General features: G+C 41.0%; 1 protein-coding gene across 1 annotated transcript in view; it reads left to right on the top strand.

The window, feature by feature from the left end:
- Nucleotides 1-11,062: 11,062 nt before the first annotated feature.
- The window catches only part of LOC311033488 (dual specificity calcium/calmodulin-dependent 3',5'-cyclic nucleotide phosphodiesterase 1A-like), a gene marked incomplete at both ends in the record, with an annotated part of 91,904 nt that continues 75,597 nt past the window's right edge, over nucleotides 11,063-27,369 (top strand). The window contains 3 exons of the mRNA XM_084041002.1: nucleotides 11,063-11,147; nucleotides 19,710-19,760; nucleotides 25,077-25,245. Coding sequence (XP_083897128.1) covers nucleotides 11,063-11,147; nucleotides 19,710-19,760; nucleotides 25,077-25,245 — 305 coding nt within the window. The remainder of the gene's footprint in view (nucleotides 11,148-19,709; nucleotides 19,761-25,076; nucleotides 25,246-27,369) is intronic.

Below are 27,369 nucleotides of genomic sequence, written 5' to 3'. Positions count from 1 at the left end.
TAGCCAACTTCTTTTCACATCGGATGCGATGGAATTGAGACGTTAAGCGAGAGAAAAGCAGAGATAAAAGACTTACTAACAAACGTTCTTGGAGTCAGAATCGCTATGCGACCTGTGAAGCTATAGCTACGCTCTGCTGGCAAATGTAAACACACTGAGCCGCTACTTCCTACTTCCAGTCCGTCCGCAGGATGTTTCCCACACCAGATTCTTGCCCCAGTAAATTCCCGCAGAAACAGGTGGATAGACTGGCTGGCTTCCATAACTCAAAATTAAAGAAAAGCATGCATGCCAAAAATCAAAAGGAATCAACACAAAGCCAGCTATAATACAAATGAATAAACAATCTGTCAGCATGACATATATGCTCTAAAATCCCCTTTATAAATAATTCTTAAAGCTCTGTTTTTTTGCTTTTGTTTTTTACATAACCAAAAGAATAATATTTACTCTTAATAATAATGCTAATAATACTACTACTACTACTACTAATAATAATAATAATAATAATAATAATAATAATAATAATAATAATAATAATAATACATCACACTTATATAGCGCTTTCATTGTACCCAAAGTCGCTTTACATTGTTTCATTGGTCCAGAATGTAAAGCTTTCCTCACTTGATGCACTCCTCCAACTTGTCCACTAGATGGCAGGCTTTGATCACTGTCAGCTCATATACTGTAGCTGTCCTCACCACAATGTATGAGATGTTTGCTCCTTCTGGCTTTTTACAGTTTATATCTTAGAAAACTTCTGAAAATGTGTAGAATTGATTAATGAAAAAGCTTTTGAATCATTTTTTAAATAAACAAAAAAGATGGAAAGAAAAGAAAGAAAAGAAAGAAAACTGATATTTATGTGACCCATGAAAATGGGTCTGCGACTACCCTGTGTTTAAAAACCTAATGAAATGAAAGGGACTTCAATAAGTCGCTCTGCAGGGGAAATGGGCATGCTGTGTGTGGGTGCATGCTGGAGCAGCGGCTCGACGCGGCGCAGGAGGTCGTCGAAGCGGCTAGCTGACATCCTGAAATGGATGAAGTGCTTCTCTTCGTCCATTACACGCATTTGCGCCACCAGCAGACCCCATTCTCCCTCCTCCGGCCGTGTCATGTTCCATTCCCTCCATGTTTCTTCCTTCTCCTTCCATGTTGTATTTCCCGCACAATGCACTGTTTCCTGAACACCGATTTCAGAGTGGGCTGGGTGGCGCGTCTGAACCAGAGGGAGGCGGGGTTATTCCTTATCACCTTATCACCGAGTATGAGCGTCTCGTATCCAAACCACCGTTTCGGTGGTCACCGCGGTGATAGGGTGACCACCTCATTTTGGTAGCATGCGGGGGGCTCATATTGGCCTCATATTGTGTTTTTAACCCTCTGAGTGTTTTCAGTGCCCTATTTGGTAATGGAAGGTGGACTGGAGATTGGAGGAGTGGCGTGGTGTCTGGAGACACACCTGGGCCTCATTCCTCATCATCATCATAACCTTTATTTCAGCTCGGAGTACAGTTGAGGGGCAGGCCCTCATTTTCAATGTAGCCGAGATACAGAACACAGTAATCAACAGGAATAGACATTCACATACAGAAACATAAGATGCATGAATCAGAATACAGAAAGCACAAAAAAAAACTAAAATACTCAAAGAACTAGAACAGATCTACCAAAATTAAATGAAATAAAGTTACAGTTACAATCCTGAACAAAATTGTTGGAAATCATTTCCCTGAAATGACCTAAAGATGGAAGTGATTTGATTTTCAAGGACCTCTGGAGCTCATTCCAGGCAGATGGAGCACTGACAGAAAATGCTGTCTTGCCTAATAGTCCAGGGGCCAACACTGATATTTTCACAAATTGGTACCACCTGAGGTGGCCGTAAAGTTTTTGTATTTTTGTATTCCTACATGTCTCTAGTTTATATTTTGGTATGATACATCTTCCAATTCAGTAGCTTAATGACAGTAATCACTCTAAACAAGCCATAAGAAACCGTGATGTGTGTGAATCATTTATATGACTTCTAGACAATACTTTTTGGAATCCAATGGTCTTATAAACAGTTGACCCTAAGGTAATTATACCAGTAGAATCCATTTCTGCTGAGGAACGTTTGGTATTGTGCATATTTAATAAGATAATTGGCATAATTGAACACGTTTGTGAAAATAATCACATGATAAATACAATTACAGCTAGATATTTCAAAAAGTGTAAAACATATGTGAGAAATGTGCTGTAGTTGTAATAGCTGTGAGGGAATTATGTCAACACTCATAAAGATTGTGCACTTAGTGACAGGTTTTAGATTTTTGACATGGTGTTAGGTGTGGGTGTAAGGTTTTCAAAAGCCCTGCATACAACTTGGGCTGGCCCACTAGTGGCCGATATGCAGAAACTCCAATATTAGATGGCTCAGTATATGGTTGAACACCCCATAAATTCTTTTTTTTTTTTTTTTTAGTATATTTTTTATTAGGGAATTCAATTTAGGTTTCACAGACATAATATATGCATGTACAGTTATATTCATATCCCCTTTTTTACATTTTCACCCGGCATCGTCTCTGTATGTAAAACAGCCATAAAAAAAAAAAGGAGGAAGAAGAAAAATAAATAAATAAGTAAATAAAAAGAATATATATACAATCATACAGGTACTCACAGACTTGAAATGTAATTCATAGAACATTATGAATTATGTTACTATTGGGCATTCTAAATAAGCATACAAAATAATCTAGTAAAATGTAGCTTCCAGAAAGGCAGAAAGTCTCATTTTCAAGATGGCGTCCATGATGGCTGCCAGGAGCTTAAAATGGCTATGTTTCAACTACTATTCAATCTATAAAGGGGGAAGCATATTAAGCAAGCATAAATCTATTGCTTACTTAAGAAATTACTTGAATGACCCCAATGGGGTTGTCCAGTAATCCAGTAAGCCATAGCCCATTATAGGCACTTGTTGTGTTATTAACAGGTGCTGTTATACAGTCACTATTTATCGTCATACTCTGACTCTGACTCCTCTGGAAGATTTTTTTATGTGGAATTGAGACATTCCTCAAGTAGACACAGTCCACAGACAGTAGTACATGGTTGTCCATATCTTCTACCAGAGTGTCTTGTAGGCAGTGGAGAAGTTACAAGTTATGTATGAACTCCAAAAATGAATGCTTCTGGAGCAGCATGCATTATTGACATACAGTAAGACAGATTGATCATCCTGCAGTTTGCACCCCTAGTTCATGGCACCCACACCCTCTTTTTCCCCATCAAAACCATGTATATGATAGACCAGTGTCGTATACGACAGTGAAGTTTGGTGGCAGATTTAAGGTAGACGTTCAGGCGTTAAGTGATGAAGCTGAGACAACCTCCTTGCTGAAGGTGTTAGATTGCGTTGTTGTGAGGGAATCTGTGCACTTTCCACCAAACAGGACAGCCATTACTTGACACCTAATGTCATCAATCAACTCTGATCTGATTTGGACCAGTGAATGCATTGGCCAAGGGGAAAGGGAAAGGGGAAGAAATTCGGATTTCAGCTTCACCCAGCCGATGGCTGCCGGGACTGCATGGCTCTGGGGAGCAGTTAGGTGTGAAGTGTCTTGCTCATGGACACCTCGACACATAGCTGGGGCCAGGAATCAAACCTGGGACTTTAATTTCCCCATGCGGCCTATTCTCTCTACCCATTCAGCTATGACCACCCACTAGACCGAAGGAAGGTCAACTTTTACAAGCTTATGTTAAGCAAAGCAGTCTTTTTGATTTTGGTAGGTGGTACCAAAATCTGGCTTGGCCCGCAAAAGGAACCTTGAGTGTCAGGAGATCACTCGAGCGGGTCTGGTATGTAATATGGTTCTGATCCAACATAGAACAAATATAAGGGCGCAGCATGAGATGGCTTTAGAAATAAATACATACTGTACCAGTGCTTATCACACCTCTCAGATAGAGAGGATATGCCTGCGTTCCCATAGAGTGTACAATGATGGGTACCATACAGTAGCTGTCATCAGTGACCATCTTAGGGCAGAATGGTACACAGTGTCGAGGCGCTTTAAAATGGATGGAGTAGCAGTTCTATAAATAATGTCTCCATAGTCTAAAACCGAGAGAAAAGTGGCATCAATAATTATTTCCCTACTGGATGCAGGAAAGCAAGATTTATTTCTATAGAGAAACCCGATTTTTTGTCTCAATTTGGAGACAAGGTTATCAATGTCTATAGGCTGTGTGCCACGCCTTTTTCCTGCTTAGTGCGTAAAGGTAACTTTATTTACTTAGTGTTTAAAGTATAGACTATTCTTAGATAGGAAACATATTCCAAACCTTTTCCTGAGTATATTAGAGAAGGGAAGCTTGTAGGGGTGTGCCGCCATTTATTTTGTTCCCCCTTTTGACCCTGTTTTGTTTACCGTAGTTAGGGAGCCTAGACTGTAACTTTTGTTTTGGTGGAGTTTAGGTTGTTTTCTTTTCAGGTAAGGTTGGAGTATTTTGGCTTTGGCCACCCTGAAGTTTGTTGCTTTCCCTGATCTGCTTAATTATCCATTGTAAACTTAAGGTTGATCCTAATATAAATGTACACATTTTCGTTACCTGTGTATGTGTTACTCCTTAGCCTCTAGACACCTAGCTAGGCACACATCTGTTTCTGGATCGCTGGAAGAGGAATCCGAAAGGGTACAGGATATTCACACCAACTGGGCTGAAATGGTTGAGAATGCGAGAATCATGATTTACTGTATGTGTCATGCCATGAGCATTACAGTATAATAGTACATGATATATTCTAAATTATATAACGAACAAATAAAGGGTTGAAATTAAAGAGCTAAGATACAGTATTATGAACAGTATAAACTGGTAGAAATGTGTTAATATGTATTGTAGGCCTATACTGTTTGGACTAGTATGGTGCCATAGTGAAATAAATGCCAAGACATAGGCTAGGACGCCTGAAGGTACAATATTAATAATGTACACATTCTAGACAGTAATATCTATAGTGTTAATGTCTTTGTTTGTACAACATATACCCAGTGGTGGAAAAAGTACTCAAATGTTTTACTTAAGTACTTTTACTTAATGGATATAACAATTCTGTGACCGGTTTAAAAGGTTATAAAACACGAAAATCGCTGGCACTGGGTGAGTATAATAAGAATATACTCTGGCACCGAATGTGTTAATATATACGTAGCATCAAAATCTGTTTTAAGCACTACCCTGTACTTTGGCTATTTGAAATATAGTATAGTATATTATACTATATATATAGTATAGTATTATATATAGTAAATATAATATTAAAAAAAATATATCTACAGGCTCCTCGTCTGAGTCGTCTCAAATCGATGTGTTGTGAGCTTGTAGATCGGCTATTTTCAGAAGAATTTGAATATTTTTTAAACATTTTACAGCACAAACATAGTATGGTGGTCACTGGGACAAAATGTTTTCAGATGGGGCTAATACATATTAATTTGGGGGTCCTTGACATGGAAAAGTTTGAGAACCACTGCATTAATGATAGTGATAACACATGATTCTCTTGTTCTCAGACACTTTCTGAGTAAGAAGAATCTCCTGCAGTTTCTTCCTCCTTGGACATAACACACTGGAACTCAGCTGTAGATGCTGTATGTAAATCTAATCTAAACATCAATCATAAAAACAACTGCTCAATTTAAGCCAAGTAGGACATTTATCAATAGTAGGCTACAGATTACAGAATATGCAAGGCAAATATTGTCATTCAATAAAACATTTTATTCACAATGTAAGTGCAAGCTCTTGAAGTCATCTCTTTTAAGAGCTTGAATCCTCTTCACGAGGCTACTACTGCACAAAGATTAGTACATTTTTCGTTTTGGCGAAGAACATTAAAATAGTAGATATGTAGAGATATACAGTATGTATAGATAGACAGTTCACAATATAGTAGTATAATATAGCATATATTAAAGTATAATATTAGCTTAGATTAATATAGGCATACGTTCTTATGCTTGTCAAACTCTATCCCAACATGGATTGATTTAATAATGCAAACCAAACTGTGACCAAACTCTAACTAGAAGTAGTTAGTACAACTGTTCAGTCAAAGCTATATAGGATATTCATGATTCTCAAGCCTGGATACGAAGACCACTAATAATATAATAATTAAGTATAATGGTTAATTATAATTTATACTAGGATAGTATGCCCCAGACCTCTTTCACAGCACAACAGATTATCCACTGGCATGACTTTGTCTAGGCAGGTATATTTTCGCCTGAAGAGTCTAATGACCCTTTTAACATGAATTCTAACATTTGCTACGTTTCGCATGTTCTCTATTATCCTGTGGGGAAAGCTGTTTTTCCCCCTTTTGTAAAGTTTGGTGTGACTAATCATGCCATGACAGTATCTGCGATGTTGAATCCTCTGTCAACCAGTACAGTACACAGTCGCCAGGAAAATATGATCGACGCTGGTGGTGACGCTGATCAAACTGCTGGGCTTTTGAGCAGTAGGCACGGCTCTGTTTGTGGCCAGCGTCGTGCTGCCTTGCCTGGAGGTGACTCTGCTGGTAGCGAGGGTCCTGCTGTGACACACGCTGTGTTGGGAGCTGCCTGGAGTGCAGCCAGTGTCTGGAGAGCAGATGGTCTTAATTAGACTCCTAGGAGGTGTTTCAGGTGATGACTTGCAGATGGGTCAAAAACACCTGAGAATAAAATAAACAGGGAAAATTACTGTGATAGTACAGACCGGTAGGATATCATTTAACCTTTACATAATTTTCTTCTGCTTAAATAAGACAACACTGAATGCTTAAATCAATACATAATAATAATAATAATTATTATTATTATTATTATTATTATTATTATTAGTGAGCCTGCCTAGGGAGCCAGAGGCCCTGGTTGCCCCAGGTTCGATTCCAGACCAGGTCAGCATATGTGTCGATGAAATGAAATTTGTCCCTGAGCAAGACTCTTAACCCCTAATTGCTCACAGGTTCTCATTGGAAACAAGACCGCAAGGACTTTCATGAACGACCTGTTAAAAGGAATTATCCTTATTTATCCTTATTATTATGTAATAGTACATAATAATTAATAATTACATTACTTTATGTATTATAAATAATACATAAAGCATTGTCATTATCTAGTTAAAATGCTGTGGTTTCATTGACCCTGGTTCTAATGGGCCAACGCTCAAGTGGGCCACAAGCACCTAGAGTAAGGTTCTACTGTGTCTTTCCTATTTTCTTCAGCTTATATAAGACAACACTGCATCCGTGCAACAACAAAAAATCAAATAATATCTAAAGCGTTGTAATTATATCTAGTTAGAATGCTGTGGTGTTACTGACCCTGGTTGTAATGTAACGCTTTGACCCAGTCAGCCTGCTTGTAAGACCAGCCACTGTATGAAAAGTGCTGGGTAACTATAGGCTAGTACTTTTTTACAGTTTTTTTTTCTATGAAACTCTCAAAGAACAAAGCTTATCTATCTGCATGCCAGACACAACGGACAGACTCGACTTTCATCTCAGTTCATTTACTATTTTGGGTCATTAATAATACCCATATTTGGGTTTTGTTTACATCTGACTTCTTTGGGGCTAACAGTAGCTTAGCCTTGGATCAAGACTATATATTAGTTGTATTTGATCAAGTCTGACTCAGATAAAATGCATCTACGATAGTCTTGATTAACAGTAGCCATGTAGTGACACACATACTTGCACAGCACTTCTACAGTGCATTTACCTACATTAATGTTGGTGAATGTTCAACATTTTTGAAGAACACTTGAACCCAGGATTTTTTAGCTATTTGCGTGAAATGGTATCATCTGTCTCGGGTGCATTTCTCCTTTCCGACATGTCGCCTTTCCGACGTTGACGAACCCTATACCTAACCCTAACCCTAACCCTAACCGCACGCGGAAGCCACTAGTCGGAGTGGTGAGATGTCGGAATGGAGAGTGAACACCATCTGTCTCATCTCCTTTTTCACTAAATCAGGTCTGTTGGTCCAATGGCTTCTCGCTAAAGCGTCTGCCTGACTTGCGGTTGTCAGGTCGCCAGTTCAAGCCTCACTTCATGTAGACTTTATTATTTATAATGAATACATACATGTGCAATTGTTAAAGATGACCTGAAATGCTTATTTGAGAGTATGTTTTTTCAATGTATGACGTACTTCATTGTGAAAATAGCCGATCTACAATCTCACAAATTTTCAGATAGCAACGTGTTTCTGAGCTTGTAGATCGCCTACTTTCACCAGTTTCGGTTCCGAGGAGACGTACAATTTCTCCATTGGTAAATGGTTTGTGAACGATTGATCTTAGTGTTATTGAAACAGGGGCTTGGTTCATGACAGAAGGCAAAAGTTTGTGATCTTCAACAACTTCCGCCTGGACGAACTATAGCACTACAGGTAGTGTCTCAACCTGTGAGTCTGAAGGTCAAGAGTTCGATTCCTGTCAATGGCAATAGGTTGAGGTGTCCATGAGTGAGGTTCTTAACACGGGATTGCCCCCCTGCGTCATATGTATGACCACCTCAGCTGGGTCGAGCTTGAAAGTAGTTTCACCTGTTGGATTCATTTGCTTTGTCTCACTTGTGGGGCGGCCATAGCTGAGTGGTTAGTGAGCCCGCCTAGGGAGCCAGAGGCCCTGGTTGCCCCAGGTTCGATTCCAGGCCAGGTCAGCATATGTGTCGATGAAATGAAATCTGTCCCTGAGCAAGACTCTTAACCCCTAATTGCTCACAGGTTCTCATTGGAAACAAGACCGCAAGGACTTTCATGAACGACCTGTTAAAAGGAATTATCCTTATCCTTACAATCTATTCCGTTTCCATGTCTTATTGTGCTATTATTGCACTTTGCTTTTTGCGCTTCATTCTTGACCCTGCTGTATCTCTGTTTTAACATCACGTGGCATTTTTTCCTCGGCCTAGTGGGAATGTGTGTGCAAAATTTCATGGAAATCGCATGCTGTGTTGATGATTTGAGACATATTGTTCAAAACTGAGCTCTCCTGCAAACTTTGGAAGCCAACCAGGATGGAATATGAAATATCTGCTCTGGCATCCAGTGAGTCTCACTGCGATCAAGCCAACGGTACCGGAGCTGGTCACTGACGGACGGACGGACAGGGTGCAAAACATAGTCTCGGCCATGCCTTTCGAGGGGTGCAACAGTTAATTTAACTATTGTTTTTCAATCAATAAAAAAAAATCTAGATGAGAGTCTTACAGTTTTTCACAATTGTTAACACACGTTTCTCAAAACAATAACGGCTTTCTCGAAACTGCACACACAAAACTGCAAACCTCACACACAAAATGCTAAACCCTACACTCCCTTTGCAAGATGACTCTTTGCCATCAAATCTGGCAACTGTTCACAAAATGGAACTCGTGTTTTCATTTGGTACACACAGCCATATTTTCAAATGACACACACATACCATTCATTGAGTACACACAACGGGACCGTACCTATGTTCCCCGGGTCCTATGTTCCCTGCTTTCCTAGGGAGAGCGGGGAACATAGGACCTAACCTAAACCTAACCCTAACCCTAACCTTAGTGGGGGAACATAGAACCCGGGGAACATAGGGATGACCCCCACACAACTAAGCATGTGCTGCACACTACCAAACATTTACAGCACACTGCAGGGCAAAATTGAAAACACAATCATAGAAATGGAACACACCATATGAATGACATTGACAATTTCTTTTGTAAAATGACTCAGTGTAGGCCTACGTTTTTCATAGTGAAACATAAAACAAAACACAAATATGCAGCCAAAAAAGTTTTATTTCTCTACATGATTTAGGCATCATGCCTCCGGTTCATGTCTGGCCAGAGGGCCATCCACATCATAGGCAATGTTCTCCCTGTCCAAGCAGCGTTGGAAGAAACGCCTCGAGTGGCGCATGAAGCCCTGACAGACCTCAACAGTGACTAGGGCTGCAATCGATTTTCACGATTTTTGTATAATGACATTTTTCGCTTTTGAATTGGAAAAAAACATATTTTACTAATCGAGAATCGTTTGTTTTGAAAAAATCGGAAAATAATCGGATTCGTGACCCCAACAATCGGAATCGAATCGAATCGTGAGATAGCAGAAGATTCACACCCTAACAGTGACGTCGCCACAAGCCTCCTCCATGGCCTGGAGAAGTGGGACCCGGCTCTGTGGGTTCCGTTCATTTACCTTCCACCTCCAAGCTCAAAAGAACTCCTCAATGGGATTCAGGAAAGGAGAATAAGGTCGAAGGTACAGAACGGAAAAATGTGGGTGGTCCTGGAACCACTCACGCACTGGAGCAGCCCGGTGGTGCAAATTGCTCACCAGACCTGAATGTTTAGAGATTTGACTATTTGTGTGTTGTAGGTTGATGCTTTGAGATTTTACGTGAGAAGTGTGTGCAACAACTGAACATGTGTGTAGTGTTTGGACAACAAGGTGTGTTGTAGATTGATGCTTTGAGATTTTATGTGAGAAGTGTGTGCAACAACTGAACATTGTGTGTAGTGTTTGGACAACAAGGTGATAATGTAATTGACATCAGAGTGTAGTGTTCGGACAACAAGGTGATAATGTAATTGACATCAGAGTGTAAAGAAGGAAAGTCAGAGTCTAATGCAGATAAGGGAGTGTGAAGTAGTGCCAAATTGGGTGGAGCGATTAGTACATGAAGTTAAGGTTGTGAAAATTGTGCCGAATTTTCGCTTTTTGTGTGTTAACAATTGTGAAAAACTGTAAGTGCACAAGCAAGAGGGAAACATAGAGAGAGAATGGGAAGAGAGACGAGAGAGAGAGAGAGAGAGAGAGAGAGAGAGAGAGAGAGAGAGAGAAAGGGGGAGGGGCTTTCCGTCTCTGCAGTAAGCACTTCTCCTGGGAGAGCAACAAGTGCCAATCTCTGTTCTCTCACTCAGAGAGAGAGAGAGAGAGAGAGAGAGAGAGAGAGAGTTGTATTGTGTTGTGTTGTGTTGTGTTTTGTTTGTTCAACGGATAAAATGACAGAGCAAGCATCTAAAAAGCAAGGACTTAAAAAGTGCCGGAGTGCCACTTTCTGCATTGATGGCTTCAGCTTCACCATCGGTAAGAGGAGTATTGTGTGTGTGTGTGTGTGTGTGTGTGTGTGTGTGTGTGTGTGTGTGTGTGTGTGTGTGTGTGTGTGTGTGTGTGTGTGTGTGTGTGTGAGTGCTATACTTGTGAGGACCAAATGTCCCTACAAGTATAGTAGAATTTGAGTAAACAACATTGTTGTTTTAAGGTTGAAAACATTTTTAGAAATACGTTGGAGTTAGGTTTAGGATTACACATTTAGATATGTAGTTTTGGTATTAGAATGGATTAGAATAGTCGATCTACAAGATGACAACGTGTCTCAGCGCGTTGTCAGTTTGTTTATCAGGTATTTTTTCCTCTTTAGCCTTACGGTTAAAATTGCCAAAAGGTTGTTAAAATGTTAAAAATGCATAAAATTACCTAAAACATTGATATTTTCTCAAGTATAGTAATACAATTGTGTGTGTGTGTGTGTGTGTGTGTGTGTGTGTGTGTGTGTGTGTGTGTGTGTGTGTGTGTGTGTGTGTGTGTGTGTGTGTGTGTGTGTGTGTGTGTGCGCTATGTCCCACTAAACCACTCCGATCTGGGTGAAACACTAGCCCCTTTCGGGACCCTGTTTACCTTTTTTGTATTTGGGAAGGCGGTATCCAGGGTCCCTTGTCGCTCAATCCACTCTCTCTCGTAGTTGCGGGTACCACTGTCTGGTCTCGGGCTAATAGCTCGTCGCTTAGAAGTTGCAGAGATTTCTCAAAGGTACCCACAAGAGCAATAGTAGTGCGCCAGAAAGCTGCATTAATCCGCACGGATCGGCGATGCCGTTTAACATTTTTAGTAATTTAGTAAAACTTAAGCTCCTCTCTCACACTCTGCTCCTCTCTCACACTCTGCTCCACTGTCCATGTCCCGCCTCCCCGCGGTGACTTACAAGCTACGCGTCCTACGTTACTGCCTCTGATTGGCGAGCCCCTACTTGCATGACAATCACAACGCGGGAGGCGGGACATGAGAAGTGGAGCAGAGTGTGAGAGAGGAGCTTAAGTTTTACTAAATTATTAAAAATGTTAAACGGCATCGCCTATCCGTGCGGATTAATGCAGCTTTCTGGCGCGCTACTATTGCTCTTGTGGGTACCTTTGAGAAATCTCTGCAACTTCTAAGCAACGAGCTATTAGCCCGAGACCAGACAGTGGTACCCGCGACTACGAGAGAGAGTGGTTTGAGCGACAAGGGACCCTGGATACCGCCTTCCCAAATACAAAAAAGGCAAACAGGGTCCCGAAAGGGGCTAGGTGAAACACCTAGATTTCATGTTTAAATCCGGTAAGTTCAATACTTCCGACGTTGAAAGGCTGAATTGATTGAATATTTTGTAAAAGTACAGCAGTATGATAAAAAAGCCAAATGGATTAATCGCAAAAAAAAAAGAAGATCGACAGCTATATACAGACAACAATACTACAACATACAAACGAGAGGAAGAGAGAGCAACCATTAATCAGCTTAATTTTCATGTCCCAGTTTAGTGTTCCAGTTCCAATTTTGTTTTTGTTTTATCTTGATTGGATAAAATTGGTATCCTGACCTGAAAATGTATTTTCTGTTTAATAAAGAGCTGGAGAGACATGGAGACTCCTGTTGCTGAACAAACAACAGGAGTCACAGCAACGAGTACTATCAGAATATAGAGCCATTAAACACTTGTTTTAACCAAAGAAAATCACTTATACTACCGTAAACATTATAGATATGAGTTAGATGGTGATATTAAAGATTAGTTAACCATCTTAAACAGAACACAACCCTGTGATCTGAGGACCTAATTATATTGAATGCATCTTTTGTTAATGTTTCATCTTTGGTATCTGGGCAAAACAATAATATTCAGGCAGTGAAAGCATCATTCATAGGATAGATAAGTGCGCCAACTGATGGAAAACCACTGAAAACAAAAACTCGTCCAAACTCAAAGAGTTAAAAGTATTTCACTTTAAAACCTTTTTTAAGAAAGAAAGAAAGAACAATTTGATTTACCTATTTTAGTTACAATGGGTTTATATATAGGATAAAATGAATATCTAATGTCTAAAGTTGCCTCAGCGCAAATCCACTGTCATTAAAAAAACAAAACAACAACAACCTGAAACATAAGAAAATAAATAGCTTGTTTCTTTTTTCAGCCCTCCTGACTTTTCCCCCCCTCCTGCTCTCCAAACATACACGCTCCACTGTGACCTTGTCAAAACGGGGGGTACAAAAGGATTGTGTGTGCCACGTTCTTCTGTAACGAGGCAGTGCTGAGTGGCACTTATCAGAGAGAGAGAGAGAGAGAGACTGAGAGAGAGAGACTGAGAGAGAGAGAGAGAGAGAGAGAGAGAGAGAGAGAGAGAGAGAGAGAGAGAGAGAGAGAGCGTGCTGCGTGCGTGCGTGCTCCTGAGTGTGTGTGTGTGTGTGTGTGTGTGTGTGTGTGTGTGTGTGTGTGTGTGTGTGTGTGTGTGTGTGTCACCATGGGATTTCCTTCTGGTATAATCAGTATTGTTCTGATTGGAGGAGCGGGGTGCAGGGAGACCAGGCAGATCAAAGTTGTTGGTATTGTGAAGTGAGGGCAGTGTACAGTCTAATGCCTTTTTCCTTCATGAATAAATGCCCTACTTCATGCAAGAACGCGCCTTGGGTGACAAAATGTAGCAAACATTGCTGTGTTGTGATCTTGTAAAAGTTATTTTAAATTGACAAAGTGGTTGTTTTTTTATTTATTTTTTCATAAATATTGAACCAATGAAAAGTATTTTGGATAAATAATAACTACATTGGGATCCATTAGAACACAGGTTACTATTATTATTAAATACAAATTCCGGAAACGTAATTATTTTAGACGTACACGGTTTCCACCTGACAGTGAGGATATCGTTGATGTTGAGTGGAAACCTTTTATTTCCAAAACTGATCATGATGATTTAAAAAAAAGTTTGTTGTGAGCTTGTAGATCTGCTATTTTCACTACTTGTGTGTGTACGAAAAAACTGGAAACGTGGAGATATGAGGTTTCTGCCCGACAACAACAACATGCAGGCTCACGAAACCAGTGCTCCTCAAACATTTTCTTGTCAAGGACCCCCAAATGAATAGGACCAGAGACACCCATACAAGATTTGTGAGATTGTCCTCTGTGGGTCCACCAACATAGTCTGCCGGATCACCAGTAACATGGGAAATTTGTCCCCCTTGGACAAACCCCACATCAAAAACTTTTTTTGAAAATTACTTATTATTCTCGATTCAGAGCTCAAATGTGACAGACAAGTAACATCAGTGGTACAATAGTGCACCATCGCAAGGATCAAGCCTTCGTCTCTTCCAGTGACCTGTTGAGAGTTGTTTTCATGCTAATCTTCTCACTGCCGGACTACTGCAACGTCCTCTATGCTGAACTCGCTGATCTCTCTAGGTCGTCCTCAGATGAGCCCTCCATTGTCGCTTCGAGTCATCCCGGTACTTCATACATCTGGTCAGCTCGTTGGTGCTTTGCGCTCCTGCATCTTTCTTGAGTACCTCCACGTATGTTAATGTGTGACGGCCTCGTGACCGATGCCCGTGTGTTGGTTCAAATTGCTGGCTGGCAGCTCTTGATGTCTTTACCAGGGTCCTGCTAGGCTCATTCTGCTGGCTCTTATTTTCTTGCTTATCCCTCATACAGATTCTTGTTGGTAACATGTGCACTCTTGCTGATGTTAAGAGTACTGCACGCAGCATTCTGGTATAGCACCCGTCTAGAGACTTCTCTAGGGTTGGCTTCAGGGGTCAGAATTCACTGCCATATAGGATAACAGACTCTACCGTTGCATAGCAGAAAATGAGTGGGACTCTCAAACGTCTGCAGCTGACAAAGTAACAACTAGTAACTAATGTTAAAACAACATTTTTTTAAGCGTCTGTTTATAGACGTCTATAATATAGACGTCTATATATAGACGCTTAAAAAACAGTTAATCAATGTCTAGGCTAAGCCTAGACGTCTAAAAAACGTTCACTGTTAGACCAGTTATAACCCTGTTTTAGACGGACGTCTAATAGCCGACTATGGCTCACTGGGTTGTCTGTGTGTGTGTCTGTGTAGGGTGCTTGATGACAGTCACCACCGGGACCATTAGTGTTAGTTGTGACATCATCGTGTGTGTGTGTGTGTGTGTGTGTGTGTGTGTGTGTGTGTGTGTGTGTGTGTGTGTGTGTGTGTGTGTGTGTGTGTGTGTGTGTGTGTGTGTGTGTGTGTGTGTGTGTGTGTGCTGTAATGAGGTCTCCATAGGGTTCTCGGGTACCAATAGCAACAGGCTGAAAAACACACACACACACACACACACACACACACACACACACACACACACACACACACACACACACACACACACACACACACACACACACACACACACACACACACACACACACACACACACGCGCGTGCGTGCGTGCGTGCGTGCGTACGATCACACCTCCATGATGTCAAAACACACATGGAAAAAGCCATTGTCACTTGCTGATTACTGCCACTCATTTATCATCACACACACACACACACACACACACACACACACACACACACACACACACACACACACACACACACACACACACACACACACACACACACCCCCCAAATAAACATCCTTAGTGTTCCAGCCAGTGTTCCCTAAACCTTTGCCTGCCAAATCGCTATATGGCCTCTGGCCAAATGCCAAATGATTTAATAATAATAATAATAATAATAATAATATACAATAATAATATCAACAGAACAGGTGCTCTCAGGTGGTCAGGGAGATCATTACAGAGTGGACGAGTGGCTGAGCAAAAGGACCAGGTTGCCCATGATACAGAGTTTGGTCTTGTTTGCATGAACCGCATGAAAATCGTTTGAGAATTTCAGAGAGTTATGAATATTGTCTCCGCCAGGCTGAAAGGCATGGCCAAAACTATGTTTTGCACCCTGTCCGTCCGTCCGTCTGTCTGTGAGCAGCTAATCTCTAGCACCGTTGGCCCGGTCACTGCGAAACTGTGCACACGCACTCCCTTGATGCCATTTCAGAACCTCTGCCAATTTTTCAGATTGGCCTGTTATAGCGCCACCAGGAGGCCGATTTGTGCAAAACACATTTTGGATATTACTCATACAGATTGTGTCCAAACATCACACAAATCGGTACACAGTATCTCTATAGTCATGTGATCAGCACGGATCTGTCCGATTTCCCATATTCCATCCTGATTGCCTAAGATTTGCTTCCAAAGTTTGCAGGATTGGTTTGTTTTGAACACAATGCTTCAAATCAGGAACGCAGCATGTAATTTCCGTGCAATTTTGCACGCACATTCCCACTAGCCGGGTAAACCATCCCCCTTCCGGAAATCCAATTTGCATTTGATTCCAGGAATTGGTCTGGCCTGCAGACCTCTATGGGCAATTTGGCTGTGGGCTGGAGCTGGGCGGTAGTAATGCCATTGACTGACAACTAGGCATGTAACGATTTATCGTAAATCGATTTAAATCGATTCAAACTGGTGACGATTTCAATCGATTTCATAAAAACATACATCGCGATGCAACTAGCAGAGGGCGCACTCGAGTCAGACTCCCTTCCTTGTTCTCCGCCTACTATTTTGTCCCCTCAGGGCCACCATAGCTGCCTGCGTTGTACAGAATGCTGTACCTCATGAATATAAAGGCTTTATTTAATTTCATATATTAAATGAGGATAAGAGAAAATATAGTTTTTAAAAAATACATGCTTTTTGTAAAATAAATAATCAAGGTTTTTCAGTAATTTGTCTGGAAAATGAACGTGCTAAAAAAAAATCGTGAAAAATGTTATCGTGAACTTCGAATCGTGATTCGATTCATGATTCGAATCGTATCGTGAGTTGAGTGAATCGTTACATGCCTACTGACAACCCCTTCAGCCAATCAGCAGTTCGTTACAGCACCACCAGAGCAACGTGATGCAAGCAGACTTTTGAAAGGGCCATCCTGAAAATAGGTTGTTTTATTCGGATAGATGCGTGTCACTGCCTGCCCCTGCCGGTTCTCAGAATTTGTATTTTTAAATAGGCTCTGTCATGATTAATTGACCACATATATGAAGTTAAACAACTAAATTCTATACGAGCGATATCTTAAAAGTAAATTCCGTGCCTCAAAAAATACGTTTGAGAGCGTTTTGAAGTTTTAAAACAGAAACGTAAACGGCGGACAGAATTTCAATGGCGGCCGTTCCATTTCGGTCGGCTGCACACGGCTCCATTCAGGTTCACTCGGGTTCCACCTGATTGGCCAACCTCCACTGTCAATCACAGAACAATGAGTGAGGACGCTGATAGGAGAGTCCGGAGAAACGCCCAGAAAGGCCTGCAGGCCAGACTAATTCCTGAAATCAAATGCAAATGAGATTTCCGGAAGGGGGATGGTTTACCAGGCTACATTCCCACTAGGCCGAGATAAAAATGCCACTTGAAAATGTTCAAATCAGCCTCATGGTGGTGCTAACAGGCCATTTCGCGTTTTTACCTATAACTGCACGTGAAACTTTGCATGCACACTCCCTAGAGGCCAAGGAAAACCATTGGCCTACATTTTTCACATCTGCCTCTTAGAGCGCCACCAGGAGGCCGATTTGTGCAAAACACATTTTTTTATACAGATTACAGATTCTGTCCAAAAATCACGCAAATTGGTACACAGTATCTCTATAGTCATGTGATCAACACAGATCTGTCTGATTTTTCATATTCCATCCTAATTGGCTAACATTGGTTTCCAAAGTTTGCAGGACAGGTCCGTTTTGAACAAAATGGCTAAAATCATGAACAATGAACACGTGCAATTTCCGTGAAATTTTGCACGCATATTCCCACTAGGCCGAGGAAGAAATGACACCCTTTTCACATTGGCCTGTTATAGCGCCACCAGCAGGTCTAATTTAGCAAAACACATTTTTGGAACAAAATGCCTCAAATCATGATTGCAGTGTCCGACTGCCATGAAAGGCCTAAGAGGAAATGGCACCCCTTTCTCATTGGCCTATTATAGCGCCACCAGGAGGCCACAATAACCTACCTGACCTGGCAGAGACCTGTGCTCCGAGCACCTTTTCTAGTTTCAATTGTGGAAAGACCTCCTGCTTCATTAGATATAATGTGAGGCATACATGCATTAGGCTCAAGGTTTTGCTTTATTGTTACATCTTGTGTACAGGTATATAAGAGTAAAACATATTTTTGTTCGGCTTTCTTCAGACAATGCAGCAACATAGGTAATAATAATAACAATAATACTAATAAAACCGATTTAATAAAGAGAAAGAGAGTGCAAAAAAGAGCCCCAAAAAAAGAGAACATCAGCGTATGTACACCTGCATATGATCTTGGTATATTATAGAACGAAAAAACATCACATGGATGCACCTGAGAGATATCATCAGAGTTGTAGCCTGGGGTCAACGGGTGTTTCGGGTCTCACAACATACACCCTCGTCCAGGTGTCCCAGCCGGGGTTGATCAAGCCCCCGACTTACATCCCAGTAGCTACCCACGGTCAGTCCTCTTAGGGCAAGAAAGGGCCACTCAATCCGCTTCTTCGGAACTACTCTGCCGGGATTGAGGGAGAGGAGAGGCTCTGGCACGTGCAGGGACTAGGCTCTGTGGGTGGCCTCCTGGCCGGCGGGCTCCTCCTTCTCAACAGGTCCAGGACCTTGTTGCACCAGACACCCCCGTTCCAAACATTTCGCGATGGAGGAATAACACATGGTGGGCAAATGCTGTTTGGTCTAAACAATTATTCGAGAGCTGCATTAAGAAACTCGGGTGCGGGGGCATGCTATAAATAAAGTGTTGGGTCGCCAAAACATTTACGGGGTCGTGGCATAAAAAGGTTTAAAAAACCCTGCCTCAATACATTATAAGCACCCTCTATAACAAAAATTATAAATTAAAAACACCTTAAAAATGTTTTAAAAATAGTTAATCTTTTACTCAAGTGGGACAACGCCCGTTGCAAGTTAATGATGCCATTTGTCCTCGCCTGGTTAGCAAATAAAATACAACTTAATAGGTTAATATGAGCATCAAATCAATATTTTAATTATGATTTATTTACACATGCATTTCATACATTCTATAATGGACCACATATGGATAAATGACATCATCAACTTGCGACGGACATTGTCCCTCTTGAGAAAAAGATTAACTGTTTCTAAATAAATAAAATATTCAAGGTGTTTTAATTTTTTTATTCTAGTTATAGAGGGCAATTATAATGTATCAAGGCATATAAGGCTTATTAGACAGGGATCCTTCTAAAAAGTAAATGAAAATAGTCAAAACAGCCGATCTACCCCATGTTCATTTTCTTTTCTTTTTTTGTAAATGTTCAAAAATGTTTGAGGAACTTTTGATATATATATTTTCTTAAGGATGACAATAATGAACTTAATCAGGATTGGAAAGGGGCAATAGGGGGTGCAACAACTTGTAGATCTGCACATTTTTGACTTTTCAAGCATTAATCTCTACTCGCTGGTTGTTTATCGTTCTCCACAGTTGCCAACGAGGCTGGTGAGAGGAATCGACGGACGCGGTCTCGCTTCACGCGTAAGTTTGAACACCTTACCTCGGATTACTCATATCGTTGCTGTCGGGCAGAAACCTCCCATCTCCGTATCTTCAATTTTTTTTCGTAAATTAACGCCTTACTTGATCATACTACAGTGTCACACAAAAGCATCAAAAGTAGCAGATCTGCGCCACATTTCCAGCTTGTGGGAGGGAGGTTTCCGCCCGACAGAGACGATATGTTAGGACCCCCAGTTTGACATGCACTAGGCCACGGACCCCTTATCTTCTTATTACTGGGACCCCAATCTGTAAAAGTTTTGTTTTAACTCAGAGAGTGTGCAAATGAAACCATTCGATTCCATTTGTACAATCTCAGAGTTACTGACCCGTATAAGGGTATGTTTGGTTCCATTTGTACAATCTCAGAATTACAGACCCCTAAGGGTCCATTTGGTTCCATTTGGTTCCATGTGCTCACTCTCAGAGTTACAGAGCCTTAGGTGCATTTAGGTGGGGACCCCCTGGAATCCCCGTCAAGGACCCCTTGGGGTCCCCGGACCCTATGCTGAGATCTAACATGTTATGACTATTTGCTGAAACCGAAACGCAGTTCAAAGTAGGAACCACAAGCAAATCGGCAGGTACCGGGTAGGCCTACCAATAAAAAGTATATGACAATTATGACGATTATGCAACATATTTGCGATTATCTCAAATAATTGTGACAGGTCTACATTATACTTGTCATACAGTCATACAAAGGGGGAAAAAATAATGAAAAATAATGAAAACAAAACATTAAGTCGGGTGTCTTTGTGCGATTTCACGTTGGCCACTTTAGCCACCTCAAGCCAATAGTCAGTTATGTTCCTAACCACGTTTTACTAAAGTAAAAGTATCAATACTGCAATGTAATTCAAAATGTCTTTCAGTACAGGTACAAAAGTATTGGTATAAAAATGTACTTTGAGCACCAAAAGTAAAAGTAATTTACATCGCGATGCAACGTAGATCGGCTATTTTCAATTGGCCGAAATGTATATAGGGTTGAGATCTACAAGCTCACAGATCTGCTATTTTCAAAAGATTTTTATACATTTGAAAACTTGAAATGGGACATTCTGCATAATGAGTACTTTTACTTTTGATATGAGTCCATTTTATACTTTTGTACTTTTACTCGGCACGGCGGCCAATTCTGCACATTAAACATTCTGTAGGCCTACTCACAATAGATGTTCCTCCAACGTCCAAACATCTCCTAAATTCATTATTTCTAGTTGAAATCATGCTATTTTCTGTCTCATCATAAATGTTTTCTCCCCAGTGACTGGTAAATAGTGTTGCCAAGTATTGCGTGAGAGCAATAAGCAATCCGGTCTATGAATATTATATGTTTATTATGAATTGAATACCAAGGACCTCAATGGAAACAAGACCACAAGGACTTTTTTGAACGGACCTTTTAGACCGTTTTAACTGTACTTTCTGCCTGATAAAATATTCAATCAATCAATCAATCAATCAATCGTCGCGATGCACGCAGCGTGCATTTCCACCAGTCCACCACCACAGAAATATAAATTAAATTAATTCTTAAGTTAAGAAGTTTGCGACGTCTCAGTTCCGGCGACACCCCCCCCCCCTCCCCCCTCCGGGAGAGGGACAACTGTCCCCTTCCGGCGGGCCTGCCTACCATTTTACTGGAACTACCCAGTATAGTAGAACAAGTGAACTGCATAACAGCTGTCTGTCTCCTTGATTGTCAGTGGCTGGCAGTGTGTGTGCACATCTAATCACACAACCCAAAGCTTGATCCACAGAAAAATATAGATTAATACATTTGACAAAATACAGCGAAACTCAAAATTATGAGTCTTAATAATTAAGAAATATTATACATATTTCAAATAGTGAAAAATCTACTAAAGTCATTATATTAGTGCAAGTTCAATCACATTTCATTTGAATGAAAATAACTTGTGGGGAAAATACATAAAATCTCTAATGTGATTCATGTGACCCCTACTTCAGTTAATTATACTTTGTCTGTTTTTTTCTAGTTATATTGCACATTTTTAACTATTGTATGTTTTTATTGTATACATGTTATGTATGTGAGGACCCCAGGAAGACTAGCGACCACTTTGTGGAAGCTAATGGGGATCCTAATAAAGAATAAAGAATAAAGAATTAGTGAAGTCAAGGGCCGAATGTAACAAATATTGAGACCTATATGACTTAGTACAAATATTGGTAATTTGCCAATACATTATTTTGTGAAATAAATGGGTTATATTTCACAAATAGTTATACTACTCTTGTACTATATTAAAATAAAACCTTCAAGCTAAATTCATTATTTCTGTGGACAAAAGTCATTTTTTCTTTCTTTTTTTTGATGGCCTTCCTGCCCTGGCATTTGTGCCCTAAAAAATGACAACACCAAAGGCGCTAATGAAACACTGAACAGGATTATTATTTCATGTCAACATTCAAGTACAACTATCAGAAGATGTAACCCTGGTAAAGTAATGCATTACTACGCAAGTTTAACTAAAGTTTTCCACCTGTCCAAAGTCATTTCTGATACAGACACAACTTTTTTTAATCACCCTATCCTTGTTGATATAATGCCATTTAGGTCAATGATATAACATTATGCAGTGATATAATAATATATAAATAGCAGGCAGTCATTGACTGCCAGTCAACTTCTGTGTTTTGGTACGATTGATCCACGACTAGTTGTATAACATGAAAAGGGACAGTGATAACTAGGACACGAAAGGAAGCGCAGAATTTTGCCAATTGCATAGATGTATACAAAATATATACATACTCCATATATACATACCCCACCTCAGGGGCTGCCAGACTATCCTCATTGTGTGAAAGCCTATTGTTGCAAAGCACAGCACTTAAGTAAATGCATGGCCATATATGCCGATCATAGGCAACATGCAATAGAGTTGTAATGAGTTCAAACGATCACTAGGAGGTAGAACTGCCTTGAAATTATCTACAGTTTGAATTTAACTCTAAGAGATTGCATTTACACTCAGATTCTATTGTCTGCTGAGCTTCTTTTTAAATGTTTTTACTTAAAGGATGACTTCCTCCATTTTCAACCTATCTCCATATAATTGATCCTGACTAATTCTCATGACCGTTGTGTGTTAACTGTTTTAGTTAGGTTTAGGCACCCTATGGGTGCCACAGGTGCACCATTGCTCCGCCTCCTCTGTCTTCCTATTGGCTGGGCTTTAAACAGCCATAAAACCACTTTCCCAGCATGCTAAACCTCCGAAATGTGCTAGGTGCACTTAGACCAGCGTTTCCCAACCGCCGTTCCGCAGACCTTTAGTGTGCCGTGTGAAATGCTTTGGTGTTCCGTTTAAAATTTAGAATGAAAACTAACCCCCCCCCCCCAGAACAATAGATACGTGGGCTGCCGCTGCCTTGAGCAATTGGCTCATCGTCCGTCACCGACACACAGCCAATCACCACAGAGTCCATTCACTTTTCTACCCTCGCCTATAGGAATGCAAATGTGTGGCTGTGTCTTCATGGGGCCATCACCTGTACTCGACTTTCGAGTGAAAGTGGGCCGGAACGGGCCGGTACGTTTAGTTAAAAGATTCAGCGCTAGTCCACTGTACCGGGAAGAAGAGGGGCTGTCAAAAGCCCATATTAACCTGTCATGAATGTCCAACAATAAAACACATGTACTAACGTTAAATCAACATAAGTGTTAGTTTTCTTATGAAGTGCTTCTAAATCACTCCAGCGTGGGGGCATCCATTACAGTTTTGATTTGCCCAGCTAACATTATCAAGCAGGCTGTGTAGCGTGTCCTCAATCATGTTTTCATGCACTGTGCTGGCTGCAGTTAACTTTGTTGTTGTCTGAGAAGTGAGAACCACGTCGGTTAGTGCGCTGGTATGATCGGCCCGTCTGAAACTCATCCAGTGAGAAACGTTCCGCGGTGTAAAAATCGGTGCGATTAAAATGTGTTAATTTTTTCAACGCGATCATTTTTCTGTAATTAATTGATCGAAATGAATGCGATAAAGTCCCGGCCCTAATACACATATACACATACACGTACACGCACACACACACTCTGGGGTCAGTTCCAACTGATGGTAGCCCTATTTAAGGTCTAGCTTGCTAAATATAGCTGAGCCATTCTACCCTACAAAGCCAAAGTGCAGTAACTACGTTTTTGGACACACCGACTTATAAGATAAGATGTTTATTGTCACTGTAGAGAACATACAACATTTTGTTTAGTCAACAAGTCATAGTCAAATCATAATGTGTTGTCAACTAAAAACATCCATAATACATACAATAAATCTTAAGGAAAAAAGTCTTGAATATTAAAATATTAAAATAAGGGGGGGGGGGGGGGGGGGCACAGGGAACCATATAATATTGCACTTGCCCAATAGCCCATATTGCACTTGGCATCATGAACAGAGAGAACAGAGTTCCGAAAACTTGCGCTTTTGATAACTTTTCATCGTTAAGGTATTTTGTGTATGCTGAGCGAGTTTGATCTGACCATCCTCGTAGGAGGAGTTCATTAAAGAACGACCCGTGAAAATGTCATGAAGTGCACTAAAACGCCACAATAAATTCTAAATGGCTGACTTCCGGTTGGGTTTAGGTCATGGCTCCAAGAGGCTTTTTTGTACGTCGGGACATGATACATGTGTGTACCGATTCTTATACATGTAGGTGAAACCATATTGTGGGGCTTCAACTTTGATATTTAGTAGGGGGTGCTATTGAGCCATTAGGCCACGCCGCTTTTTGAGACCATTGGCTGCCAGCTTTTTTTTTTTTTTTCTACAGTAGGCTGCCAGACTTTTTCAATGAAAAAAAAAAATATATATATATATATTTTGAAATTTTCTTTCTTTTTTTGAAAGAACGCAGATCTGCGTCCTTGGCAGCGTGCGGGCTTTTGCGCAAATGAACGCAGATCTGCGTCCATGGCAGCCAATGTGTTAAAATACATACTTTTTCGCCAAGTGTGATGTGTGTGCGAAGTTGCACAACGTTTTGAGTAAGTTTAGGCTCTCAAAAACGCGACGAATTTGTGCGAAGAGGAATAATAATCTGAGTCTTTATCAAAGTGCTCGGGCCCTAATGAATTAGTAGTTTCGTTCCCTACCTATGTTGAATGCACTTATTGTAAGTCGCTTTGGATAAAAGCGTCTGCTAAATGACTGTAATGTAATTTAATGAATGTTTTGTTAGGAACAATAAGGCAGCATTTTGTGGCTCACCAAGACATTTAGACTGAAGCCCCTCCTTTCGTTCACATCATTTCCTGTGCAGGCTCTCAGTCCCAGAATGCATTGTGGAACGCCATCACGGCGGGCGTGGCCATCAAGGACGGAGACAAGCAGCGAGGCATCCTGATCGACCCCCGCAGCCCTGAGGACATCCTGACCGACCCACTGCCTGGCGTAGACACACCTGACGCCATGGAGAAGACTGCTATCAGGTGTGATACTGTCTACTGATTGGTTGATTGATGGATTGATGGATTGATGGATTGATGGATTGATGGATTGATGGATTGATAAAAAAAAAAAAATGATTCAAACATAAAAAAATCTTAACAAATAGTCTTTGATACTTTGGCTATTCAAAAACAGCAGATATACAAGCTCACAGCACGTCACTTTGTGCCGCGCTATGACCTTGTAGATCTGCTTTAAAAAAAAAAATCTTGAACATTTAATTGTGAAAATCTTTGAATCCTTTTTTTTTTTTTTTTTGCAATTTTCTTTTATACAAATCTTTGCTTCTGGGGGTCCCTGGCACAACACAGTGTTACGAAAACCCTTACGGTCTAGGTTTGGGTTTGTAACAAGGATGGAAAAACAGGCTGTTGAACAAAAGGTGTACAAATAATGGAGACGAAACAATGGTTGGGCAAAAGGTGCTATGTGCTTTTACTCCTCAAAACAGTATTATTTACAGTATGTACAATTCAGCATGCACAGGGCATGAGGTCTTAACCAAAACAAAAGTAAGCCACTACCAGGGGACTCGGGTGTTGCCAAAATAACAAACAAAACAGCTAGGGAACAAAAGACAGCTTAACTACCTATCTAAATTGTAACTAGTACAAAACAAAAGACTGCCTACCTAACTACACTACCAATGACCAGTGTCAAAATACATAGGTGGCAAACACCCCTTACCTAGTGTGCTTAACAATGTTCTTCCTACGTGATGGCTATGTACAGAGGCCTCTGTCTTTCCTGTCCCAAGGCAGCGGCATACACAAAGCAAGTTTAACTGTAGAACACTTTGAGCTGCTAAGGTTAGCTCTGGGGAGAAGATGCATGCAGGTGAGATGCTGGTGAGAGAGTGAGCTGTGGTGGAACCCAGCCTTTTATAGGCAGCAGATGGTGGTGATTGGATGAGGGTGGGGCCAGGTAACAGTTTGATTGACAGCTGATGGGTTGGTGACTTCAGACCTGTAGTGAGTGACAGAGGGGAGAGATAGACAGGACAAAACCACAGTAGCAACCATAGTGGAACGTAACACGCCCACCAACAAGAACAAACTTACACTAAGTTTGTTCTGACCTTAGTTCTATATTAGTTTATATACATTATAAACTTACCAAACAAAAAAAACAACGTACAACTATGCACGCGACAACGCATCGGCCAGAACATTCTCTACACCCTTCTTATGCTTAATTTCTAGGTTATAGTTTTGGATAATGAGGGCCCACCTCATTAACCGCTGGTTCTGATTATACATTCTGGCCAGGAAAACCAATGGGTTGTGGTCAGTGTACACAACCACCGGTACAGAGCTGGAACCAACATACACTTCAAAGTGTTGCAATGCCAACAATAAGGCCAGCGCTTCCTTCTCAATGGTGGAATAATTAAACTGCGGCTTAGTAAACTTACGAGAGAAGAAACAGACGGGGTGATCAATTCCATCCGCACTTTCTTGAAGCAATACAGCCCCAGCCCCCAAGGCACTTGCATCTACCTCTATTTTGAAGGGCAGGGCAAAGTCTGGGGCAGCGAGAACAGGAGCACTGCATAGTAATGCTTTGGCTGTTTCGAAGGCATGCTGACACTCCGAGGACCAGACAAACTGTCTAGTAGCACTAAGCAAGCTGGTTAAAGGAGCCATGACTGAGGAAAAATTACGACAGAAGGATCTATAGTAGCCCGACATCCCAACGAATCGGCGTAACTCACGCTTGTTGGTTGGGGCCGGGTAATCAATAATAGCCATAACCTTTGCATGCACAGGACGCACTTTTCCTAAGCCAACCTCTTTACCCAGATAGGTAACCGTTGCTTTCCCAAATTCACATTTGGCCAGATTCACAGATTCACATCCACATCCTCAGAATGGTGTTTGACAGGTTGAGGGGTAGCTTCCCTCAACCAGGTTCTGACCAGGTGTCTGTATAGATGACCAAGTCATCCAAGTAAGCATTACAATGGGGAATACCAGATAACACAGTGTTAACTAACCTCTGAAAGGTGGCTGGAGCATTTCGCATGCCAAAAGCTAACACATCATACTGCAGAAAATCATCGGGAGTGACAAACGCAGATATCTCTGAGGCACGGGCTGTTAGGG

The sequence above is a fragment of the Gymnoscopelus microlampas genome (assembly GCF_963454915.1).
Source record: "Gymnoscopelus microlampas genome assembly, chromosome: 18".
NCBI lineage: Eukaryota > Metazoa > Chordata > Actinopteri > Myctophiformes > Myctophidae > Gymnoscopelus > Gymnoscopelus microlampas.
The sequence above is the reverse complement of the archived record's forward strand: the minus strand, read 5'-3'. Positions and strand labels throughout refer to the sequence as shown.